Raw genomic sequence first — 20,527 nt, 5'->3', positions numbered from 1 at the left:
GTGAAATGCTTCCAAAGAACTGAAAGTACCTAACAGGCATTTCCCAAATTGTTGCCTGCAATTTTTTTTCCTGATTAGCCTTAAAGCAGTATTAAAGCGAAACCTTTCAAATGCTGGACTATAGCTCCCAACATTCCCCACCGGATGTTCCCAACAATGTCATGATTGCAGTCCACCACCTTGAATCCCTGTATTGGGAAAAAGGCAGGGCAAAAAGAAAGATAATAATAATAATAATATCCTAACAATAATAATAATATACAATCCTAATATGTAGTAATAATAGAAAATCCTAACAACAATAATAATAGAAAATTCTAACAATAATATAAAATAATAATAATAGAAAATCCTAATAATAATAATAATAGAAAATCCTAATAATAATAATAATAATAGAAAATCCTAATAATAATAATAATAATAGAAAATCCTAATAATAATAATAATAATAATAATAATAATAATAATAATAATAATAATAATAATAGAAAATCTTAATGATCATCATCATCATCATCCAAAAATACATCACATAGCCCTAAACGCTTGGGAAGTGTTTGACTTGTGATTTTGTGATACGAAATCCAGCATATAGATCTCATTTGCTTTGTCATACTGTGTTTTTGTGTTAGTAAAATAATAATAATAATAATAATACATGAATAGGTAAAAATCTGGAGAGATAAATACATAAAGTACATGAAATAATAATAAACTAATATCTAAAGAATCACACCAGCATCCCTTGCTCTGAATTCAGTTACTCATCCCAGCAAATTGTTTATGAATAGGAAATCGGTACAGATGCTTTTGAAAATGTTTTTTAATACCAATTATATTTATATTTAATTCTATTTTCATGTTTGCATATTTGTAGATTTTGAATTGTATGAAAATGTTTTGAATGGATGCCGCTTTGAGTCTCCTGGTGGAGAGAAAAAGCGGGGTAGTAATAATAATAATAATAATAATATAATATACTAAGCCCATGGATTTAAAGGGTGGGGACTACCCATTGGATTTAGGATTCAATGAATTGGGAAATAAAAATAGAGATATAGGGGGGCACTGTGTATCAAGAGTACCCTTGGTCTTTCAATCCTCCTTGGAGTAAGTCGGCCAGCTTCCTTGGCGCGACCCTGTTTGGTCTTTCCTCCTCGCAGTACGCGTTGCACGTCTACAACGAAGTGATGAGCGTGGGGCAGAAGTACGGCATCCGGAACTCGGGCTACTACGCCCTGCGCAGCCTCCGCATCGAGAAGTTCTTTGCCTTCTGGGGACAAGACCTGGACGCCTTCACCACCCCCTTGGAGTGCGGGCGCGAGTTCCGGGTCAAGCTGGAGAAGGCGAGTCAAGGGGCCGGGGGGTGGTCTACGGGGGTGTCTTTGGGGTCGTCCCGTCACTCCCAAGACAGGAATGGTGATGAACGGGTACGAGCAGTTGTTCCCATTCAAACCACTGTAACATGTTCTGTACAGTTTGACAAGCGCAAAGTCGTTTTTGGACACGGGATTGAGCCGTATTTCTTCAGTCATAAGATGCCCTTGGTTGTAAGAGGCACCCCGATTTCACAAGAGATGCACCTTGTGGTGATAAGGCGTACATTTGCCACTGTTCCAGTAGTAAGCATATACTTATTTAAATATATTTTTGTAGGCAAAGGTATATGCAAAAACTGGTTAATCTATCTATATATATAAAAGAGTGATGGCATCAGGGCAGCGGACAAAACAACAAAACTACAGGCCCCCCAACTTCGAAATCTGACAACACAACCCATCATTCACGGCTCTAGGTTGATACAACAAAAAGAAAAGAAAAATAAAGTCCTAATTACAGGGAGAGGAATAATAGTTTTTATCCAATTGCTGCCAGTTTGAAGGCTAAGCTCCGCCCACTTGGTCTCCTAGCAACCTACTCAGCCTAGGGGACAGGCACAGTTAGGCCTCACTTAGGCCTCTTCCACAGATTATCAGATTTTAACTGGATTATATCGCAGTGTAGACTCAAGGCCTTTCCACACAGCTATATAACCCATTTAGAATCTTATATTATCTGCTTTGAACTGGATTATCTTGAGTCCACACTGCCGTATAATCCACTTCAGTGTGCATACTAAACATAAAGACAACCATACAACAGACATTCAATACCACCACTACCTCAACAATTTCTCACCAACACCACCAGACAACGCCACAGCAACACGTGGCCGGGCACAGCTAGTATATTAATGTAATGTTCGTTTGTGGGAGAAACATAACTCAAAAACTACTGGATGAATTGACACAAAATTCGGACACAATACACCTCTCAATCCAAGAAGTGACCATCACTCACAAAAACACAAGAAAACAAAGTGGAAAGGACTTAAAACCCCCCAAAAACGAAAAGACGTTACAGCGCATGCGCAAAACCAACTGCCCTGGCCCTGGTATCTTGTATATCCAACCACACATCTATCCATTCATCCTCTCTCCCTCCATCTCTGTTATCTATCCATCCACTATCTCTCCTTATGTCAGACTCAGGAAGATCTTGGAGTTAAAATCAAGCTCACAGCAATAAATCGCTGGAGACAAGTTGTTTATTCCATCTTTCCACAGTCCTAAGAAGACAGTTCTAAGGTTTTCCCTCCCATATATATCCGACTCCAGTTCCCAACCTGCCCGCTACTGGGTCATGACTGTGCCCACAGTCTCTTGACTGCAGTTTCCATTTCCTGCAACAAAACGGAAGGTCTTATTTACACTACATTCCCCAACTGTTCCCAGCCTCCCTCCCTCCCACCTCCCTTCTGTTGCACCCCAGCCAGAGATCCACAAAAGCAGGCTTGGTATAAATGGTTTATTGATAAAAGAATAGTAAAGTAAAAGAAAAGATAAATGATCAAAGCAAAAAGAAGCATGAGTCCAAAAGCCAGCCCTTATATCTCTAAACAGCAGGGCTCAAAACGTGAACAATATTCCCAGAGCAAAGTCCAAAACATAAGTTGCAAAACAAAAACCGAGAGGCCAGTTATATTCCAAAGACACAGTAAAACTTGAGCAGAACACTGGAACACGTCAGGAGATCATACCAAGGAAGTCACGTTGCTTGATCTGAGAGTCTGTCCCAAACACCCTTTCTATTTACCCAGCCTTACGAGACATGAACACATTTCTATGGCCTTGAGCACCCTGTCTCTCAGCCAAAATTGTAAGAGAACGCCTTGGAGGCTGGTTTCTCATAAGCAATCTAGCATTCTGGTCTAATTGCTCCTCCTCATTATCACTAACTGAAAGTGAACCGCCTGGCGATTGCTGATGTTCCACATCCGTTTCTGAATGCTGTGAATCTCTCACACTCCCTCCCCCATCGAGCATGCCAGGGTCAGGCTGATCTGTCAGCTGAACATCACTCACTCCCTTCTCTCCCTTCTCTGTTATCCCAGCCCGTGAGACGCTTGAAGTCTCATTCTCAGACTGCAAAACCCCAAATCCTTTATCATCAGGCTGAGTCACAACACCTTCTTTATGGCAGAGAAACGAAGCAACCAGTCCCAGGCTGATACAGCGATCCTGACATCTTACCTCTTTGTGTCTGTCTGCTTACCTACCTGCCTACTGTATTTCATTGCGAGATGCCATTGGTTGTAAGACACACACTAATTCAATGACCAACAACAAAAACACATAATACACCTGTGATTCAGAGGCACCCCATTTTAGAGATGTTTGTTTAGGGGGAAATTATGCCTGAGAATTGAGGAGATGCTCTCACTTTCTCTCCCCGCCTTGCAGGGCACCGACTTCATCGGGCGGGATGCGCTGATGCGCCAGAAGCAGGAAGGGGTGCACAAGCGCTTCACCATGTTCATCCTGGAGGACCACGACACGGACCTGGACCTCTGGCCCTGGTGGGGGGAGCCCATCTACCGCAACGGCCAGTGCGTGGGCAAGACCACCAGCAGCGCCTACAGCTACACGCTGGAGCGCCACGTCTGCCTGGGCTTCGTCCAGAACCCGGACCCCGAGACCGGGGAGCCGCAGCTGGTGACGCCCGACTTTGTCAACCGGGGCGAGTACGAGATCGACCTGGCCGGGCAGCGCTTCCAGGCCAAGGCCAAGCTGTACCCCTTCAGCTCCCTCTTCACGCTGCGCCGGCGCAAGGACGACATGGAGCTGAGCGGCTTCCAGGGAAAGTGAGGCCGCCGCCGCCGCGTCGATGCCCACCCCGGGCTCTTCCTTTGCGGCTCAAAAGGCTCCCAAGTCGTCTTTCTGGTCTGTTACATTTTTGTAAACGCCCGTCTGTACCTCCCGTCCCGCCTTGAGGGGTCTCCTGCCTTCCCCGATTGTGTTCACCTTTGCAGGCCTCAAAGAACTCCTGGGAAGGGTGCAAGCGTGTCCCCAAACCCGCTCTGTGTGGCATTGCGACTCCTGGTGCTCAGCTGGGCCTTGGGACGCCTCTTGTGACCTTTCACCATATCACCCATGGACCCAAGCGAAGACCCCTTCTCCTCCTCCGTCGCCATTTCTTGTAGGCCGTCTTGTCGGAAGGGTTGGCAGAAGGAAAACTCGTCCACTTATTTGGAAGTGGTGCAATTACTTAGTGCAGGAAGAGTGTCCTTCAGCAACCTCAAAACGGTGGGACGGAATGCCGTCCCCCAGTTCAAATCTCCAGCAGAGACTGGAACCAGAAGCGATCACTGGGATTCTCCAAATGCTTCTTTGCGAAAGGGAGTCTTTCTTGAGGCTTCTCGCGGACATTTGAATGATGAGGTGAACTAGTGCAACGGAGCGCACTTTGGAGTCGGTTCAGGAGATGAGCCGTGTCTCTTGTTTGCGGAGAGAGATTTGCAGGAACAAATGGGGTCTATTCTATCAATTGCTTGATTGAGACAAATCACCTTCCCATCTCAATTCCCTCTCCGACGATCTGGCCGTCTGCTCAGAATGCACAGAATGAAATATGCTCCACGACTCCTTCGTTCAGCTTACTTAAGCAGCTCAAACTTTAATATTATGTACAACTATATACAAGACAGATCGGACAATTACCAGACTCCGTCTGTCTACATCGGAGCGAGCTGCAGGAGTCTTGTGCATGTACACTTGGCTGGGCCATTTAGTGAGAGTGAAGGGAGGCCAGCCAAGTGTAAGCGCATAGATTCTCCCCCAAAGCCTTTCCACCAGAGTTGGTTTGCTTTTCTCTCCATCCTCACATCCTCTCCGGACCGCCCGTATCTCCCCAAATTGCTCCATTCTCACCCGTAGAGCAGGAGGTACTTCTAGTATATCGCCTTGAGTCTCTCATCGTGAATTTGTATCAAGCTAAATGTTTGAGATGGAAACTTGGAGGTTGATGTTGTGTCAGGGGAGCACCAACCATTGTGCACTCCAGTTTGGCCATTCAGGAGTTTTCCAAATCCATCTCTTAGCTGCTTTGATCCCAACTCCATCCATCACTCATCCGGCCGTGTTTTGCAGCTCCTTCCTCTTCCAGTTTGTCGGGAAAATCCATTTACTGTCGGTTCTCCTCTTACACTCCCCAAAGCCCACCCTTCCAAGAGTCACTCCAGTATGGTTTTCTGATGCACTTTATACACGTCCCTTTGCATTGACGCCGAATCCCACCCTTCGTCCGCTCGCTCCAGAGATCAACTCCAAACCTGGAGTGAGCTCCGCTTGTTTTTTCAGCATTACTCCAAAGCTCTCGCTCGCCTCGGAAAATGTGCTTGAGGTCGACCTCTCCTCTCTTTCGGAGTGCCTTACTCACTCGTGAATGTTTCCGGAGGAGAACTGGGCCCGTCCTCGGCTCCGTCCGGCCTCCAAGACTTGACTTCTGCTGCTTGGCCTGGGAAGGGCGTTGCTCTCTCGGGTCAGGGCCAAGGGTGCTTTTGGGTCCCTCACCATCTCCTGGGTTCTCAGAGGACACGTCTGCTTGAATGGCTGAAAGAGGACCTTCGTGGAGACCTTGGACCCCCGTCTTCTGAGGACTTCTTTCTCCAAAGCGTCCGTTCGGGGAGATAGCCTTCCCATCCGTTCAACGTGTCGTGAGGCGCTTCGGGAGTCCGTTCCTTCCCTGTCCCGAGACGGTTTTCAAAAGCGACTACCTGGTTTGTATATCAATAAAGGAATCATTTTAACTACTCCCGCTCTCCGCACTCTTTCTCCAAGGCTGCTTGTTGGAAGGAGGAAGAAGGGGCCGTCGTTTCGTTGTTTCTATCCCTGACTTCTTTGCAGATCTTGCTGAGGTCTGAACTGGATTGTTTACACTTGCTGAAGTGCTTTTGGCTTTGCCTGCTTGAGAGAGAGGGACGGATCTCGCTTGCAGATCCCTAGGATGAAACCCACTCACAGCAAAGGCTTGGAAACTGGTCTCTGTCAGGAAAGGGTTAAATTGAGACACATTCACCTTCTGTCTCAATTTCCCTTCTTCGGTGATCTAGCAATCTGCTTAGACGCACAGAAATAAATCCACACTTCTCAGCTGTCTGCTCAAGCCAGAAGTTCTTATATTTATTGAAGTGATTACAATATTTACATAGCTTTGCCGGAGCGTAACATCTAAGCATCCGACATGGCCACGAGTGAAGCTTACTCTGTCGCCGGCCACATTCCAGAGCAGTGAGTATCCGGAAACCACACACTGTTTCCCTCTAGCAATAACCCTCTACTCTATGCATTTAACTCTTACACTACTGGAATGCTGCATTACATTGCATATCACAGGCACACACAATGAACTTGCTTTAAACCATAAGTGAAATTTCCAAACTACACAATACAAAACTCCAGCTCTCTTTATTCCAGATCAATACAGGTTGGAGAGAAAGTTACTACTTCTGAGTTTTATGTGTGAAAAACATTGCTAATATCCCCAGGCAACAACCGCTCCTCCTTGAACCCCTACCTACGCCGTTCCCTGTAAACTCGTAAGCAATTGCTACAAAAGGCTAAAAACACAAGACTTCTAGGTACGGGAATATCCCGGTTTTGAGCCAAATATCCGGATCACCGCATGTTTGTATGTCCCTGCAATTGGAAATCACGGAATATTTTATCTGGGTTTGTTCCCGGGTTTTAGATGTTTGTTCCCGATTGGCCGGTTCCTAAAAATTCCTGTTCCGATTGGCCGTCATGGGGGTTCTGTGTGCTGAGTGAGTTCCAGGTCCATCATTGGTGGAGTTCAGAGTGCTCTTGGATTGCAGGTGAACTATACATCCCAGTATGTACAACTCCTATAAATCATGGTGAATTCTCCCCAATGAACCTCTCTAGTATGTTCAGTTGCTGGTCAGTTCCTCTGTTTGCTGTGTGCTGTAGGAAAGGGTTATGGGAGAGGCAGTGGGCGGGATCATGCAAATTCCACACCAACGGAGAGAGTCAGAAACACGGGTGTCTGTGGTGGAGGAAACACCTAAAATCTAGGATGGAATTGTCGCCATATGAAAGCTTTCACTTGGGTGTTGGGTAGTATGGTGTGTGTGGAGGACACTGGACATGTTCACGGTGCTCGCCATAACCTGCAATGTCATTGGACGGAGGGCCATTGGGGTCTCCCGAGTAGCTATTTGTGGAAGTGGGAGGATGTCTATGTAAGTGGACAGTCCAGCCACATACACACATACATATTTTCACTTTTATTATGCATATAGATAGATTATTCTTAAATCAGGGACAGGATGGCAATTTTGCAGGTAAAAGTTTATTGTCCTACAAAGAAATATTTCCATGTGACACACAATCACATGTATGTACCTGTACAAGTAAAGACAACGAATATTCGTATGTATATTTTTAAATTTTCTGTCTCTGATACCAAGCTAGAGCAGGTAGCAATGCCATTTCAAAACCGACAGAAAAAAATGGGGCCTGAGCATGGCATCGGAGAAAAGAAGAGAACAGAGGCTTCGCGTATTTCATCTGAGACGAAAAGAAAGTCTGCAAGGAACAGGAGGAAAAAAAAGGTAAGGGTTGTTGTGAGTTTTCTGGGCTGTCTGGCCATGTTGCAGAAGCATTCTCTCCTGACGTCTCGCCCACATCTGTGGTAGGCATCCTCAGAGGTTGTGAGGTCTGTTAGAAACTAGGCAAGCGTTGTACACATTTCTGAACTTTGGGTTGCTGTGAGTTTTCTGGGCTGTCTGGCCATGTTCCAGAAGCATTCTCTCCTGACGTTTCGCCTGCATCTGTGGTAGGCATCCTCAGAGGTTGTGAGGTATATCACACGTGGAGGAAATCCATAGTGTGTAGAAGGAGAAGCAGCAAATGGTTCTAAATGGAGAGAATGACTTAAATGGAAATGCAGACATGCAGCATCAACATATCTTTGTATAGAATGAAAAATATTTCAACCTCATAACAGAAGAAAAGGAATGATCTGGGTTATCAGGATGAATTCAAGAACTCAGGAAAAGGGGGGAAGATGAGAGCCAAAGACACCATGTAATAGTTGGAAGTTCATTTTATATTTTACATGTTTTTTTTGGGGGGGGGGGTTGGTTTATTCAATTTTTACCCCTCTTCTTTTTTTTCTCTTCCCCTTCTAGTTCTTTTTTCTTCCCTTTTCTCTCTCTCTTTTCCCTCAATTCTGTAATTTATTTTATTGTATGTTTTTTGTCTGTCTTTATGTTGAAAGGAACACTAATATTTTTTTTTAAAAGAATGAAAAATATTTCCAAGATCCTCTTGCGAGTGATGTTGATGGCTATCAAGGTTTTGCCTTGGAGGAAAGCCATAGCATGTAGAACAAGAAGCAGTGAATGGTTTTGTATGGACAAAACATGTATCCAATTGCCTGGTGATGATGTGGAAAAGTGAATAGTGGTAGTTGAAGAGCACATTCTAAGGATTATTTCTGCGTGTGATTTATTAAAAATTTCCCTTCCAAACCTAAGTAACGAAGGTGGAGTCATTACTTTTCATTCAACCCTCTTATATGCTGTGTAGAAGGAGAAGCAGCGAATTATTCCTAATAGGGAAAATTGGAAAGGTAGGCATTGAGCATCAGCATATTTTGGCTAAAGCATGAAAAATATTTCCAAGATCCTCTTGCGAGTGACGTTGACGGCTATCAAGGTTTTGCCTTGGAGGAAATCCATAGCGTGTGGAAGGAGAAGCAGCGAATGGTTCTGAATGGAGAGAATGACTTAACGGGAAACGCAGGCATGGAGCATCAATGGATCCACATTTTCCAAGGCTGTCCTTTGAGACGTGGCCCGGGCCACGTCCCGCCCGCCGATGCCTCCGGGCAGGTGCTCAGAACTCGTACTGGGAGACGAAGAGGGTGACGCGGAAGAGGTGCTTTCCGAGGAGGGTCTTGCGGGAGAACTCGCTCATCTCCAGCTCGGCCTCCAGCGTGGCCGGGCCCAGCACCGGGCGGGTCAGCACCAGCTCCCCGGTGTGCTGGTCCGAGCGCTGGACCACCAGCCGGCCCTGCCCGTTGCCGCCCAGGATGCCGAAGCGGAGGCTGTCGCCCACGAAGCGTGTGGCCGACATCTTGAAGAGGACCCTGGGCACGCTGCGGTTGGAGGGCAGCGACAGGAAGTGGAAGGAGATTGCGTGCGCCGCCTTCCGGCAGGCCCCGCTCTCCATGGCGCACGGGCTGCGCTCGCACTGCCTGCGCAAGAAGGAGCCAAAACAACACCGCGTCACAACTCAGCAATAGCATTCCCTAATTGTTGCGATCATAAAACACATGCGGAAAAATTAATACAGTGCAAAAACTTTGTTTTGTTTTGCATCATCCTGCAGCACATTTTGCTCTAGTTTTTCAGTCAATATCTCAGAGTCTCAACCCATTCAACTTAGTTTGTGGCTGCCACAAAAACAACGTTTCTGGAGCAGAACAAAAAAGGGGCTGCACAGTTATGTACACAAGAAATAACCATTTCAAACCAGGACCAGAACTTTTTCAAATTTTGCCACATAGTGAGATCAGAGTGGGAAACACTCCACTGAACACTTTGCCTGCATGGCATAATGTCCTGTTTTGTCTTTCAAGAACAGCCTTAAAACACCGTGGTAAGTAAATGAAAACGGCTTTATGTCAGCAAAACATAAAGAACAGCACACTCAGTGGAATAATGCAAAAGGAAGCAAAGAATTCTTAGGGTAAACAGTCATTAAGTCTCTGATAAATTCCCAAACCAAATAGCAGTCTTACTTCAGACAAAGAAACAGCAATAAATCCTCAGGAGCAGTTTCTCAGATGCAGACTTGAAGCAGGCACAAGGGGAGTGAAAATTCAGTTTGTTACCAGCAAGAGCTGACTGCACCTGCTTCTGATTTATAGCCCTGCTAGGGCAGTTCCCAATTACTCGATATTTTAGTATAGCAGATGAGCTCCTTGGAGCAATCTCAGCCACATGGTCTCCATGGGCTTTCTGCTGCTGAATGGAGGGCGATCCCCAGATATTTGCAGCATAGGACTTGCCAACTCCAAACTATACATCCCAGGATCCCATAGAATGCAACTGTGGTTTGATTGATTTTGCAGTGCATGTGACACCTTGGGCTTCTACTTACAAGGGCGAGGTCTTGACGTAGGTGGTGTTGAGGAAGGTCTTGGGGCACTCGGGCCGGACGCACCGGAAGCCCCCAAAGACGTTGACGCAGGTCTGGCCAGGGCTGCAGTTGTGCTGGTTGTCGGCACATTCGTCCACATCTTGAAAACGTGACAGGGAAAGAAATCTGCATTATTCGGACCTGGGGTCTCGATCAGAAATAGGCAGCAGTGCGGAAATGTTTCTCCCTGCTTTCTGATTCACACCCAGTTCCACAGGCCACTGCGACCCCCACGAATAACTAATCTGGACCAAACTTGGCACACAGAACCCCCATGACCCACTTTACGTTCTGGTGCGGTTTGGAAGAGGATGGACTTTGGATGATGGGATTTGCAGTACCTTCACTTGATTCAGCTCCTACTTCAACAGACCACTGCAACTCCCACAAATGACGAACTTGGACCAAACTTGGCACACAGAACCCCCATGACCCACTTTACGTTCTGGTGCGGTTTGGAAGAGGGTGAACTTTGGATGATGGGATTTGCAGTACCTTCACTTGATTCAGCTCCTACTTCAACAGACCACTGCAACTCCCATGAATGACGAACTTGGACCAAACTTGGCACACAGAACCCCCATGACCCACTTTACGTTCTGGTGCGGTTTGGAAGAGGATGGACTTTGGATGATGGGATTTGCAGTACCTTCACTTGATTCAGCTCTTATTTCAACAGACCACTGCAACTCCCACAAATGACGAACTTGGATCTAACTTGGCACACAGAACCCCCATGACCCACTTTACGTTCTGATGTGGTTTGGAAGAGGATGGACATTGGATGATGGGATTTGCAGTACTTTCACCTGACTTGGCACACAGGACCCCCACAACCCACTTTACGTTCTGGTGCAGTTTAGGGGAAGATGGATGATGGATTTTCAGTACCTTCACCTGATTCAGCTCCTACTTCAACAGACCACTGCAACTCCCACAAATGATGAACTTGGATCAAACTTGGCACACAGAATCCCCATGACCCACTTTACGTCCTGGTGCGGTTTCGGGGAGGATGGACATTGGATGATGGGATTTGCAGTACTTTCACCTGACTTGGACCAAACTTGGCACACAGGACCCCCATAACCCACTTTACGTTCTGGTGCAGTTTAGGGGATGATGGACCTCGGATGATGGATTTTCAGTACCTTCACCTGATTCAGCTCCTACTTCAACAGACCACGAATGACGAGCCTGGACCAACTTGGCACACAGAACCTCCATGACCATCAGAACATACTGGATTAGTTTGGGGAAAATTGACCTTGATTTATGGGAGTTATAGTTCACCTGCATGAAGAGAAACTGTGGCACCGACAATGGCCTGTGGGACCAAGTTGGCACAGAGAATCCCCATGACCAAGAGAACATACTGCAAGGGTTAGTGGGAATTGATTTTGGGAGTTGTAGTTCACCTGTGTCCAGAGAGCAGTGAACCCAGCCAACGACGGATCTGGACCCCACTTGGCACACCCCTAATAGGTAAGGCTCCCAGGCTCTTGTCCATGGAACTCACCGTGGCAGGAGTTCTGTTCGGCCTGGAAGCGGTAGCCTTTGGGGCAGGTGCAGCGGTAGGAGCCGGGCAGGTTGACGCACTCGTGGAGGCAGATGCGGGAGTGCCGGCGGGACTGGAAGAGCGCACACTCGTCCACGTCTGGAGGGGAGACGGAGCCGGACGTGAGAGAGCAGCAAGCCCCACGTGCCTCTTGCTCCTTACCCTTCCTAACAGCTACCTGCAAAGTGATTTTGCAACTAACGTCAAAGAAAATTGCCTTCTTCCAAGTAGTGCAAAGGCATTATTATTGCACCCAGGGAGAGAGAGCGAGAGCATGCCCCACTGGAAATCATCTTTGCGCTTTGCACGCATCCTCCCTGCTCCAAAACAAAATATAATAACACGGATCTCTGGTTTATTTGTCTTGCATAACCAAAGCCTGAGACTCATTTCCTTTTTGCAGGAGACAATAAGCGAGAGGGAATGTCTCCGCTAATCCTGCTTGGTTTTCTTGGAGGGATTTCCTTTGCAGGACATCGAACTCTGCAAATTCCCTTCTGTCTTTCTTTGCAGACAGTGAAAATGAACACAAATGGAAATAAGGCAATTGCAATGGGCTTCCCATTGTGCTTTGTGGGGCAGAGGGTGCATCTGCACTGCGGAATCAATGCGCTTTGGCTCCACTTGGACTGTCACGGCTCCGTGCTATGGAGTCCTGGGAATTGTAGTTTTACCAGGACAAAAACTACTACTATTATTCTATTTACTAGCTGTGCCCGGCCACGCGTTGCTGTGGCAAAGTGGTGGTGGTATTGGTTAAAAATTGTTGTGTAATTTTTATTTGACATTATTTGCATTTTTTAATTAATTTTATTCTAAGTTATATTTTTATTTATTATATTTTATTATTTTCTTGTATTATTTTTAGTTATTTTCTGTTATTATAGTATTTTATTGTATTAATTTTTTAGTGTTTTTTATTTATTTTTTGGGGGGTTGCTAGGAGACCAAGTTGGAGGAGCTTAGCCTTCTAACTGGCAGCAATTGGATAAAAGCAATTATTCCTCTCTCTCTAATTAGGACTTTATTTTTCTTTTCTTTTTGTTGTATCAACCTAGAGGCGTGGATGATGGGTTGTGTTGTCAAATTTCGAGGTTGGGGGGCCTGTAGTTTTGTTGTTTTGTGGGTCGCCGTGATGCCATCACTCTTTTATATATATAGATTGATACCGCACTCTATCTCTCCTAGGGTTCCATAGCATCGATCTATGGCAGCTTAAAGTGGCGCCAAACTGCATCAATCTGCAAATGTAGATGCACCATGGCTGATTTACGGTGATTGCAATGCTTTTGAAAGTCTAGAAAATAATCTTAAATGGTTTACAAGAGGGAAAGTCCTAGGGCAGCGTTACCTTGGCAGATGCCTCCGGCCTGCATCTGGAATCCGGCGTCGCAGCGGCACTGTCGTGACCCGGAGAGGCTGTCGTGGGCGCAGCGGGGCTGGCGGCTGAAGGAGCCGTTGCTGACCGCGGCCGCGTCTGCAGGCCAAAATGGCACGGTCAGCGCAAGGGGTCTGGGCTCTCCCAAAGGCCTTGGCATGTTTGTTTTAATGGAGGAGGGACGGTATGAAGCTACTCTGAGATGTGTTGGGATGCACTCTGCAGTTTGATTCTTTACCATCTCTCATGTCCCCGCATGGGAAGCTGGAGCTGACAGACGGGAGCTCACCCCGCTCCCTAGACATTGCCCAGGGGACACCTGGATGTGTTACCATCCTGTGGGAGGCATCTCATATGTCCCCGCATGAGAAGCTGGAGCTGACAGACAGGAGCTCACCCCATTTGCCCAGAGGACTCTTGGATGTTTTGCTATCCTGTGGGAGGCTTCTCTCATGTCCCCGCATGGGAAGCTGGAGCTAACAGACAGGAGCTCGCCCCGTTCCCTGGACGTTGCCCAAGGGATGCTTAGAAGTTTTATCCTGCGCATGTCCCTGCATGGGAAGCTGGAGCTAACAGACAGGAGCTCCCCTTGCTCCCTGGACATTGCCCAGGGGATACCTGGATGTGTTACCATCCTGTGGGAGGCATCTCATATGTCCCCGCATGAGAAGCTGGAGCTGACAGACAGGAGCTCACCCCATTTGCCCAGAGGACTCTTGGATGTTTTGCTATCCTGTGGGAGGCTTCTCTCATGTCCCCGCATGGGAAGCTGGAGCTAACAGACAGGAGCTCGCCCCGTTCCCTGGACGTTGCCCAAGGGATGCTTAGAAGTTTTATCCTGCGCATGTCCCTGCATGGGAAGCTGGAGCTAACAGACAGGAGCTCCCCTTGCTCCCTGGACATTGCCCAGGGGATACCTGGATGTGTTACCATCCTGTGGAAGGCTTCTCTCGTGTCCCTACATGGGAAGCTAGAGCTGACAGACGGGAGCTCACCCCATTTGCCCAGAGGACTCTTGGATGTTTTGCTATCCTGTGGGAGGCTTCTCTCATGTCCCCGCATGGGAAGCTGGAGCTAACAGACAGGAGCTCGCCCCGTTCCCTGGACGTTGCCCAAGGGATGCTTAGAAGTTTTATCCTGCGCATGTCCCTGCATGGGAAGCTGGAGCTAACAGACAGGAGCTCCCCTTGCTCCCTGGACATTGCCCAGGGGATACCTGGATGTGTTACCATCCTGTGGAAGGCTTCTCTCGTGTCCCTACATGGGAAGCTAGAGCTGACAGACGGGAGCTCACCTCCTTAGACATTGCCCAGGGGATGCCGGGATGTGTTACCATCCTGTGGGATGCATCTCATATGTCACTGCATGAGAAGCTGGAGCTCACAGACAGGAGCTCACCCCACTCCCCGGATGCTGTCCAAGTGACGCCGGGATGTGTTACCATCCTGTGGGATGCATTTCATATGTCCCCGCATGGGAAGCTGGAGCTGACAGACAGGAGCTCACCCTGCTCCCTGGATTCAAACTGCCAAGCTTTTGGTCAGCAGTCAAGTTGCTCCTGACATGAAAAAATAATATCTCCATGCCACCAAGAACTTGCCGCAATGTATTATGATGCTTAGGATAGTCAATAACCTTCTACTCACAGGGCTGGAGAGGGGTCTGGCAGGTGTTTCCTGACCATCCGCCGGGACATTGGCAAAGGTATTGCTGGACGGCAGCGTCCAGGCAGGAGCCTCCGTTGGCACAGGGCCCGCTGGCACAAGCCTTGGCGCCTGAGTGATGGAGAGAGGAGGAGGAGAAAGACAGGCAGATATTAACTAATGATAATAATAATACATTTTATTTCCACCCCGTGGACCACTATGGCCAAGTCAGGCTTTTCACAGTAGTGCACAAGTTGTAACTGCAAAGAAGGCCCTCTTGGCTACGGCCGACATCTGAGCTTCGAGCGTCAGCGCTGAGTCCGGGAAGACTCTGTGTCCTTGGGGGGAGTGGGACCCCATGGAGCACAGGTTGCCACCCTAGACAACTCATCAAGAGGGACCTCTGTCTTGTCTGTATTAAGCTTGTGTTTGGTAGCCCACATCCAGTCCACCACAGCTGCCAGGCACTGGTTTAGGATCTGGGGAGCTTCCTTGGAGTCAGGTGGGAAAGAGTAGTAGAGTTGGGTGTCGTCTGTGTAGAGAACTCCGGATGACCTCTCCCAGCGGTTTCATGTAGATGTTGAAAAGCATGGGGGACAGAATGGAACCTTGCGGGACCCCACAGGACAATGGCCAGGGGTCCGAGCAGGTGTCTCCCCAGCATCACCAACTGGGAACGGCCCTCCAGGAAGGAGCAGAGCCATCCTGGAGAGCCGTCCCAGAAGGATACCGGGGTCGATGGTATCAAAAGACACCGAGATGTCCAAGGAAACCAACAGGGACTCACTCCCCCGTCTAGTTCCCTTTGGCGGTCATCCACCCAGGGGACCAAAACTCTCTCCATTGCGTGGCCAGGCTTAAAACCAGACTCTGAAGGATCAAGATAATCAGTGTCTTCCAAGAATCCCTGGAGCTGAGATGCTGAGAAGATAGATGTCAACCCTGTGGGACATAGACAGGCAGGCAGATCAATCCATTAACCGGCTGTTAGGAATGGTGGGAATTGAAGTCCAAAACACTTGAAGATGCCACCGTTCTACGGGATGGAGGATCTCTTGCATGGGAAACCTTCCCGCCTCCACCTTACTCTTGCAAGACGGCGTGGTTCCGCTCCAGGTCCGGTTCTCCAGGCAGAGCCGCGTCTCGGAACCCGTCACCTGGAATCCCACGTCGCAGACGAAATGCACCTCGTGGCCGACGGCCGTTTTCTCGCCCAGACGCCGGCCGTTCGGAGGAGCAGGCGGGAGCGGACAGCTCTCTGACGGGGATCAAGGAGATCGATTATTACATCATTCTAAACATCCAGAAGCACAAAGTCCAGGTTAGGCAACCCACCATCCTCATCAGCTTCGTATAGGACACTTACAATAATTACTCGTAATCTTATGCTCAACTTTTTGGGCTAAACGACTCCCTCAAACCTTGCACAACATGGCAACGCCAAAGCCAATGGGAAGCTGCCTCAGGAGCTCCACTTTGAAGGACGTCATCTTTCATTTAATTGCATTGACTCAATGCTATGCAATGCTGGGATTTGTAGTTTGGCAAGGCACCCACCCACACACTTTGTGGCCTCTCCAAATGTTTGCATTAGGTTTGCACCATACGGCAATCTCAGTGCTGAGCCAAAGCCAAAGGGAAGCTTCGTATAGGACACTCACAATAATTACTCATAAGCTAATGCTCCGTTTCAAGGAGCTTCTGCCACAAACTATGTTGAATTGGTTCAGACTCTATGAGATATTGATTGAAAAACTAGAGCAACATGTATTGCAGGATGATGTCCCTCCCGCAAAAATAAGGTTTTGGCAGTTTAATCAACTTTTCCCATTTTTTAATGATAGAACCAATTAGGAAATGGCATTGATAACCCAAGAACAAAAACTGTGCTACATCATGTAATAATAATAATAATAATAATAGGCTGGCTAGGCCTTTACCATTCTGCTTGGCCCCGTGCTTGAGGATGTAATAACAATAATAATAATAATAATAATAATAATAATAATAATAATAATAGGCTGGCTAGGCGTTTACCATTCTGCTTGGCCCCGTGCTTGAGGATGTAATAACAACAACAACAACAACAATAATAATAATAATAGGCTGGCTAGGCCTTTACCGTTCTGCTTGGCCTCTTGCTTGAGGATGTAATAATAATAATAATAATAATAATAATAATAATAATAATAATAATAATCTGCCCAAGCTTCTACTGTTCTGTTTGGCCCCTTGCTTGAGGATGTAGTAGTAATAATAATAATAATAATAATAATAATAATAATAATAGGCTGCCCGGGCGTTTACCATTCTGCTTGGCCCCGTGCTTGAGGATGTAATAACAATAATAATAATAATAATAATAATAATAATAATAATAATAGGCTGCCCGGGCGTTTACCGTTGTGCTTGGCCCCGTGCTTGAGGATGTAATAATAATAATAATAATAATAATAATAATAATAATAATAATAGGCTGCCCGGGCGTTTACCGTTGTGCTTGGCCCCGTGCTTGAGGATGCAATAATAATAATAATAATAATAATAATAATAATAATAATAATAATAATAGGCTGCCCGGATGTTGTTTACCGTTGTGCTTGGCCCTGTGCTTGAGGATGTAATAATAATAATAATAATAATAATAATAATAATAATAGGCTGCCCGGGCGTTTACCGTTGTGCTTGGCCCCGTGCTTGAGGATGCAATAATAATAATAATAATAATAATAATAATAATAATAATAGGCTGCCCGGGTGTTGTTTACCGTTGTGCTTGGCCCCGTGCTTGAGGATGTAATAATAATAATAATAATAATAATAATAATAGGCTGCCCGGGCGTTTACCGTTGTGCTTGGCCCCGTGCTTGAGGATGTAATAATAATAATAATAATAATAATAATAATAATAATAATAATAGGCTGCCCGGGCGTTTACCGTTGTGCTTGGCCCCGTGCTTGAGGAGGCTGCTTTGCAGGACGGTCAGCTGCTTCTTGAAGTTGCGCAGGCTCTGCATCTGGGAGGCTTCATGCGCCGACAGCAGTTTCTGGACCTGCCGGATGGTGTTGGCCACTTGCTGTTTGCTGACGCATTCCTGGGTGCGGAAAATTGGGGAAAACCCACCACAGGGATTGATGGGAGTTGTAGTTCACCTACAGCCAGAGAGCACACTCAATCCTACCTATGATGCATCCAGAGCAAACTTGCCCAACTTCACAAACTTCACAAGTACTGATGGAGTTTCTGGGGTTAACCTGGCATGATGGGAGTTGTAGTTCACCCACAACTTTATGCATTTTGGACAATTTAAAAAATGACTTTTTCAAATAACCCGGGCAATGCCAATGTAAATATTATATTATAATATAATATAATATAATATAAATTATAGAGAAAGCTATATGTATATATTATGTGTGTATTATTGGTATACATATACCAATTATATACCATATAATATATGTAAATATAATATAGTTTAGTATAAAATATAAATTATAGGGAAAGCTATATGTATATATTATGTGTGTATTATTGGTATACATACACCAATTTTATACCATATAATATATGTAAATATATTATAATATAGTATAGTATAAAATATAAATTAAAGAGAAAGCGATGTGTATATATTATGTGTATTATTGGTATACATATACTAATTATATACCATATAATATATATAAATATTATAATATAATATAGTTTAGTATAAAATATAAATTATAGAGAAAGCTATATGTATATATTATGTGTGTAATATAGGTATACCAATTATATACCATATAATATATGTAAATATTATAATATAATATAGTTTAGTATAAAATATAAATGATAGAGAAAGCTATATGTATATATTATGTGTGTATTATTGGTATACCAATTATATACCATATAATATATGTAAATATTATAATATAGTATAAAATATAAATTATAGAGGAAGCTATATGTATATATTATGTGTGTATTATTGGTATACATATACCATATAATATATGTAAATATTATAATATAATATAATATAGTTTAATATAAAATATAAATTATAGAGAAAGCTATATGTATATATTATGTGTGTATTATTGGTATACCAATTATATACCATATAATATATGTAAATCTATATATATAAAAGAGTGATGGCATCACGGCGACCCACAAAACAACAAAACTACAGGCCCCCCAACCTCGAAATTTGACAACACAACCCATCATCCACGCTTCTAGGTTGATACAACAAAAAGAAAAGAAAAATAAAGTCCTAATTAGAGAGAGAGGAAAAATTGCTTTTATCCGATTGCTGCCAGTTAGAAGGCTAAGCTCCTCCAACTTGGTCTCCTAGCAACCCAAAAAAATAATAATAATAAACACTAAAAAATTAATACAATAAAATACTATAATAACAGAAAATAACTAAAAATAATACAAGAAAATAATAAAATATAATAAATAAAAAGATAACTTACAATAAAATTAATAAAAAAATGCAAATAACGTCAAATAAAAATTACACAACAATTTTTAACCAATACCACCACCACTTTGCCACAGCAACGCGTGGCCGGGCACAGCTAGTATACTATAATATAGTATAGTATAAAATATAAATTATAGAGGAAGCTATATATATGTATGTGTGCATATATATGTAAATAATAATATGAGATCTCTAAACACCGAATCCAATTTTGTTTTGCATCTGCATTATAATGCACATCCCTTGAAGGTCATTTTAAGCACTTTAAGCATTTTAAGCATTTTAAGTTTGCAAAAGTCTTGTGCATGGAACCAAGTTTGTGTACATTGCACGGTCAGTAAACAAAGGAATTTTGCAACGCCAAGCAAGGGATGCTCAAGCTTCATAAATAAGGATCCCTTATTCAGAATGTAATTCCTTCTGTGCTTCTTCCCTTCCGGCTCCGTTCCTCTTGCGCCACCAAAGCGCCAAGGTAAACATTCCAGGCTCTCTTATGGCTTTGGCTGCGCATGAACCTGCAATTTGGCCGACCTCAGCTCCGAGGCACACACATTTTTAGAAATATGTGGGCAGCCGATGTGAATATATAGCCCTGCTCAGAGATTCCTATGCCATGCTCTCCTCCAGCATCGAGTTAGGCATTGATTGTGATGCACAGCCCTTTTTGCAATGCTGTGCAAAAAAATAAACAAATTTGCATGCACAACTTTACCGGTGCAACTCGGTTGAGACTCTACGAGATGTTGATTGACAAACTAGAGCAACATGTGCTGCAGGATGATGTCCCTCCCGCAATGACAAAGTTTTGGCAGTTTAATCAACTTTTCCAATTTTTTAATGATAGAACCAATTAGGAAATGGCATTGATAACCCAAGAACAAAAACTGTGCTACATCATGTAATAATAA

The 20,527-nt window shown here is 45.0% G+C and overlaps 2 protein-coding genes across 2 annotated transcripts in view; one reads left to right on the top strand and one right to left on the bottom strand.

Moving 5' to 3' along the window:
- pdpr (pyruvate dehydrogenase phosphatase regulatory subunit) overlaps positions 1-6,133 on the top strand; it is a 32,983-nt gene extending 26,850 nt beyond the window's left edge. The window contains exons 18-19 of the mRNA XM_062961527.1: positions 1,167-1,349; positions 3,786-6,133. Of these exons, the coding sequence (XP_062817597.1) occupies positions 1,167-1,349; positions 3,786-4,190 (588 nt within the window). The 3' untranslated portion in view covers positions 4,191-6,133. The remainder of the gene's footprint in view (positions 1-1,166; positions 1,350-3,785) is intronic.
- A 344-nt stretch (positions 6,134-6,477) lies between these two features.
- Positions 6,478-20,527, bottom strand: part of LOC100564225 (fibulin-7) — a 22,630-nt gene continuing 8,580 nt past the window's right edge. Inside the window, exons 3-9 of the mRNA XM_062961529.1 lie at positions 18,071-18,227; positions 16,220-16,390; positions 15,133-15,261; positions 13,460-13,585; positions 12,070-12,207; positions 10,512-10,650; positions 6,478-9,603 (exon numbers count right to left, since the gene is read on the bottom strand). Of these exons, the coding sequence (XP_062817599.1) occupies positions 9,243-9,603; positions 10,512-10,650; positions 12,070-12,207; positions 13,460-13,585; positions 15,133-15,261; positions 16,220-16,390; positions 18,071-18,227 (1,221 nt within the window). The 3' untranslated portion in view covers positions 6,478-9,242. The remainder of the gene's footprint in view (positions 9,604-10,511; positions 10,651-12,069; positions 12,208-13,459; positions 13,586-15,132; positions 15,262-16,219; positions 16,391-18,070; positions 18,228-20,527) is intronic.

Source organism: Anolis carolinensis, unplaced genomic scaffold (assembly GCF_035594765.1).
Source record: "Anolis carolinensis isolate JA03-04 unplaced genomic scaffold, rAnoCar3.1.pri scaffold_9, whole genome shotgun sequence".
Taxonomy (NCBI): Eukaryota; Metazoa; Chordata; class Lepidosauria; order Squamata; family Dactyloidae; genus Anolis; species Anolis carolinensis.
This window is presented reverse-complemented; position numbering and strand designations above follow the sequence as displayed.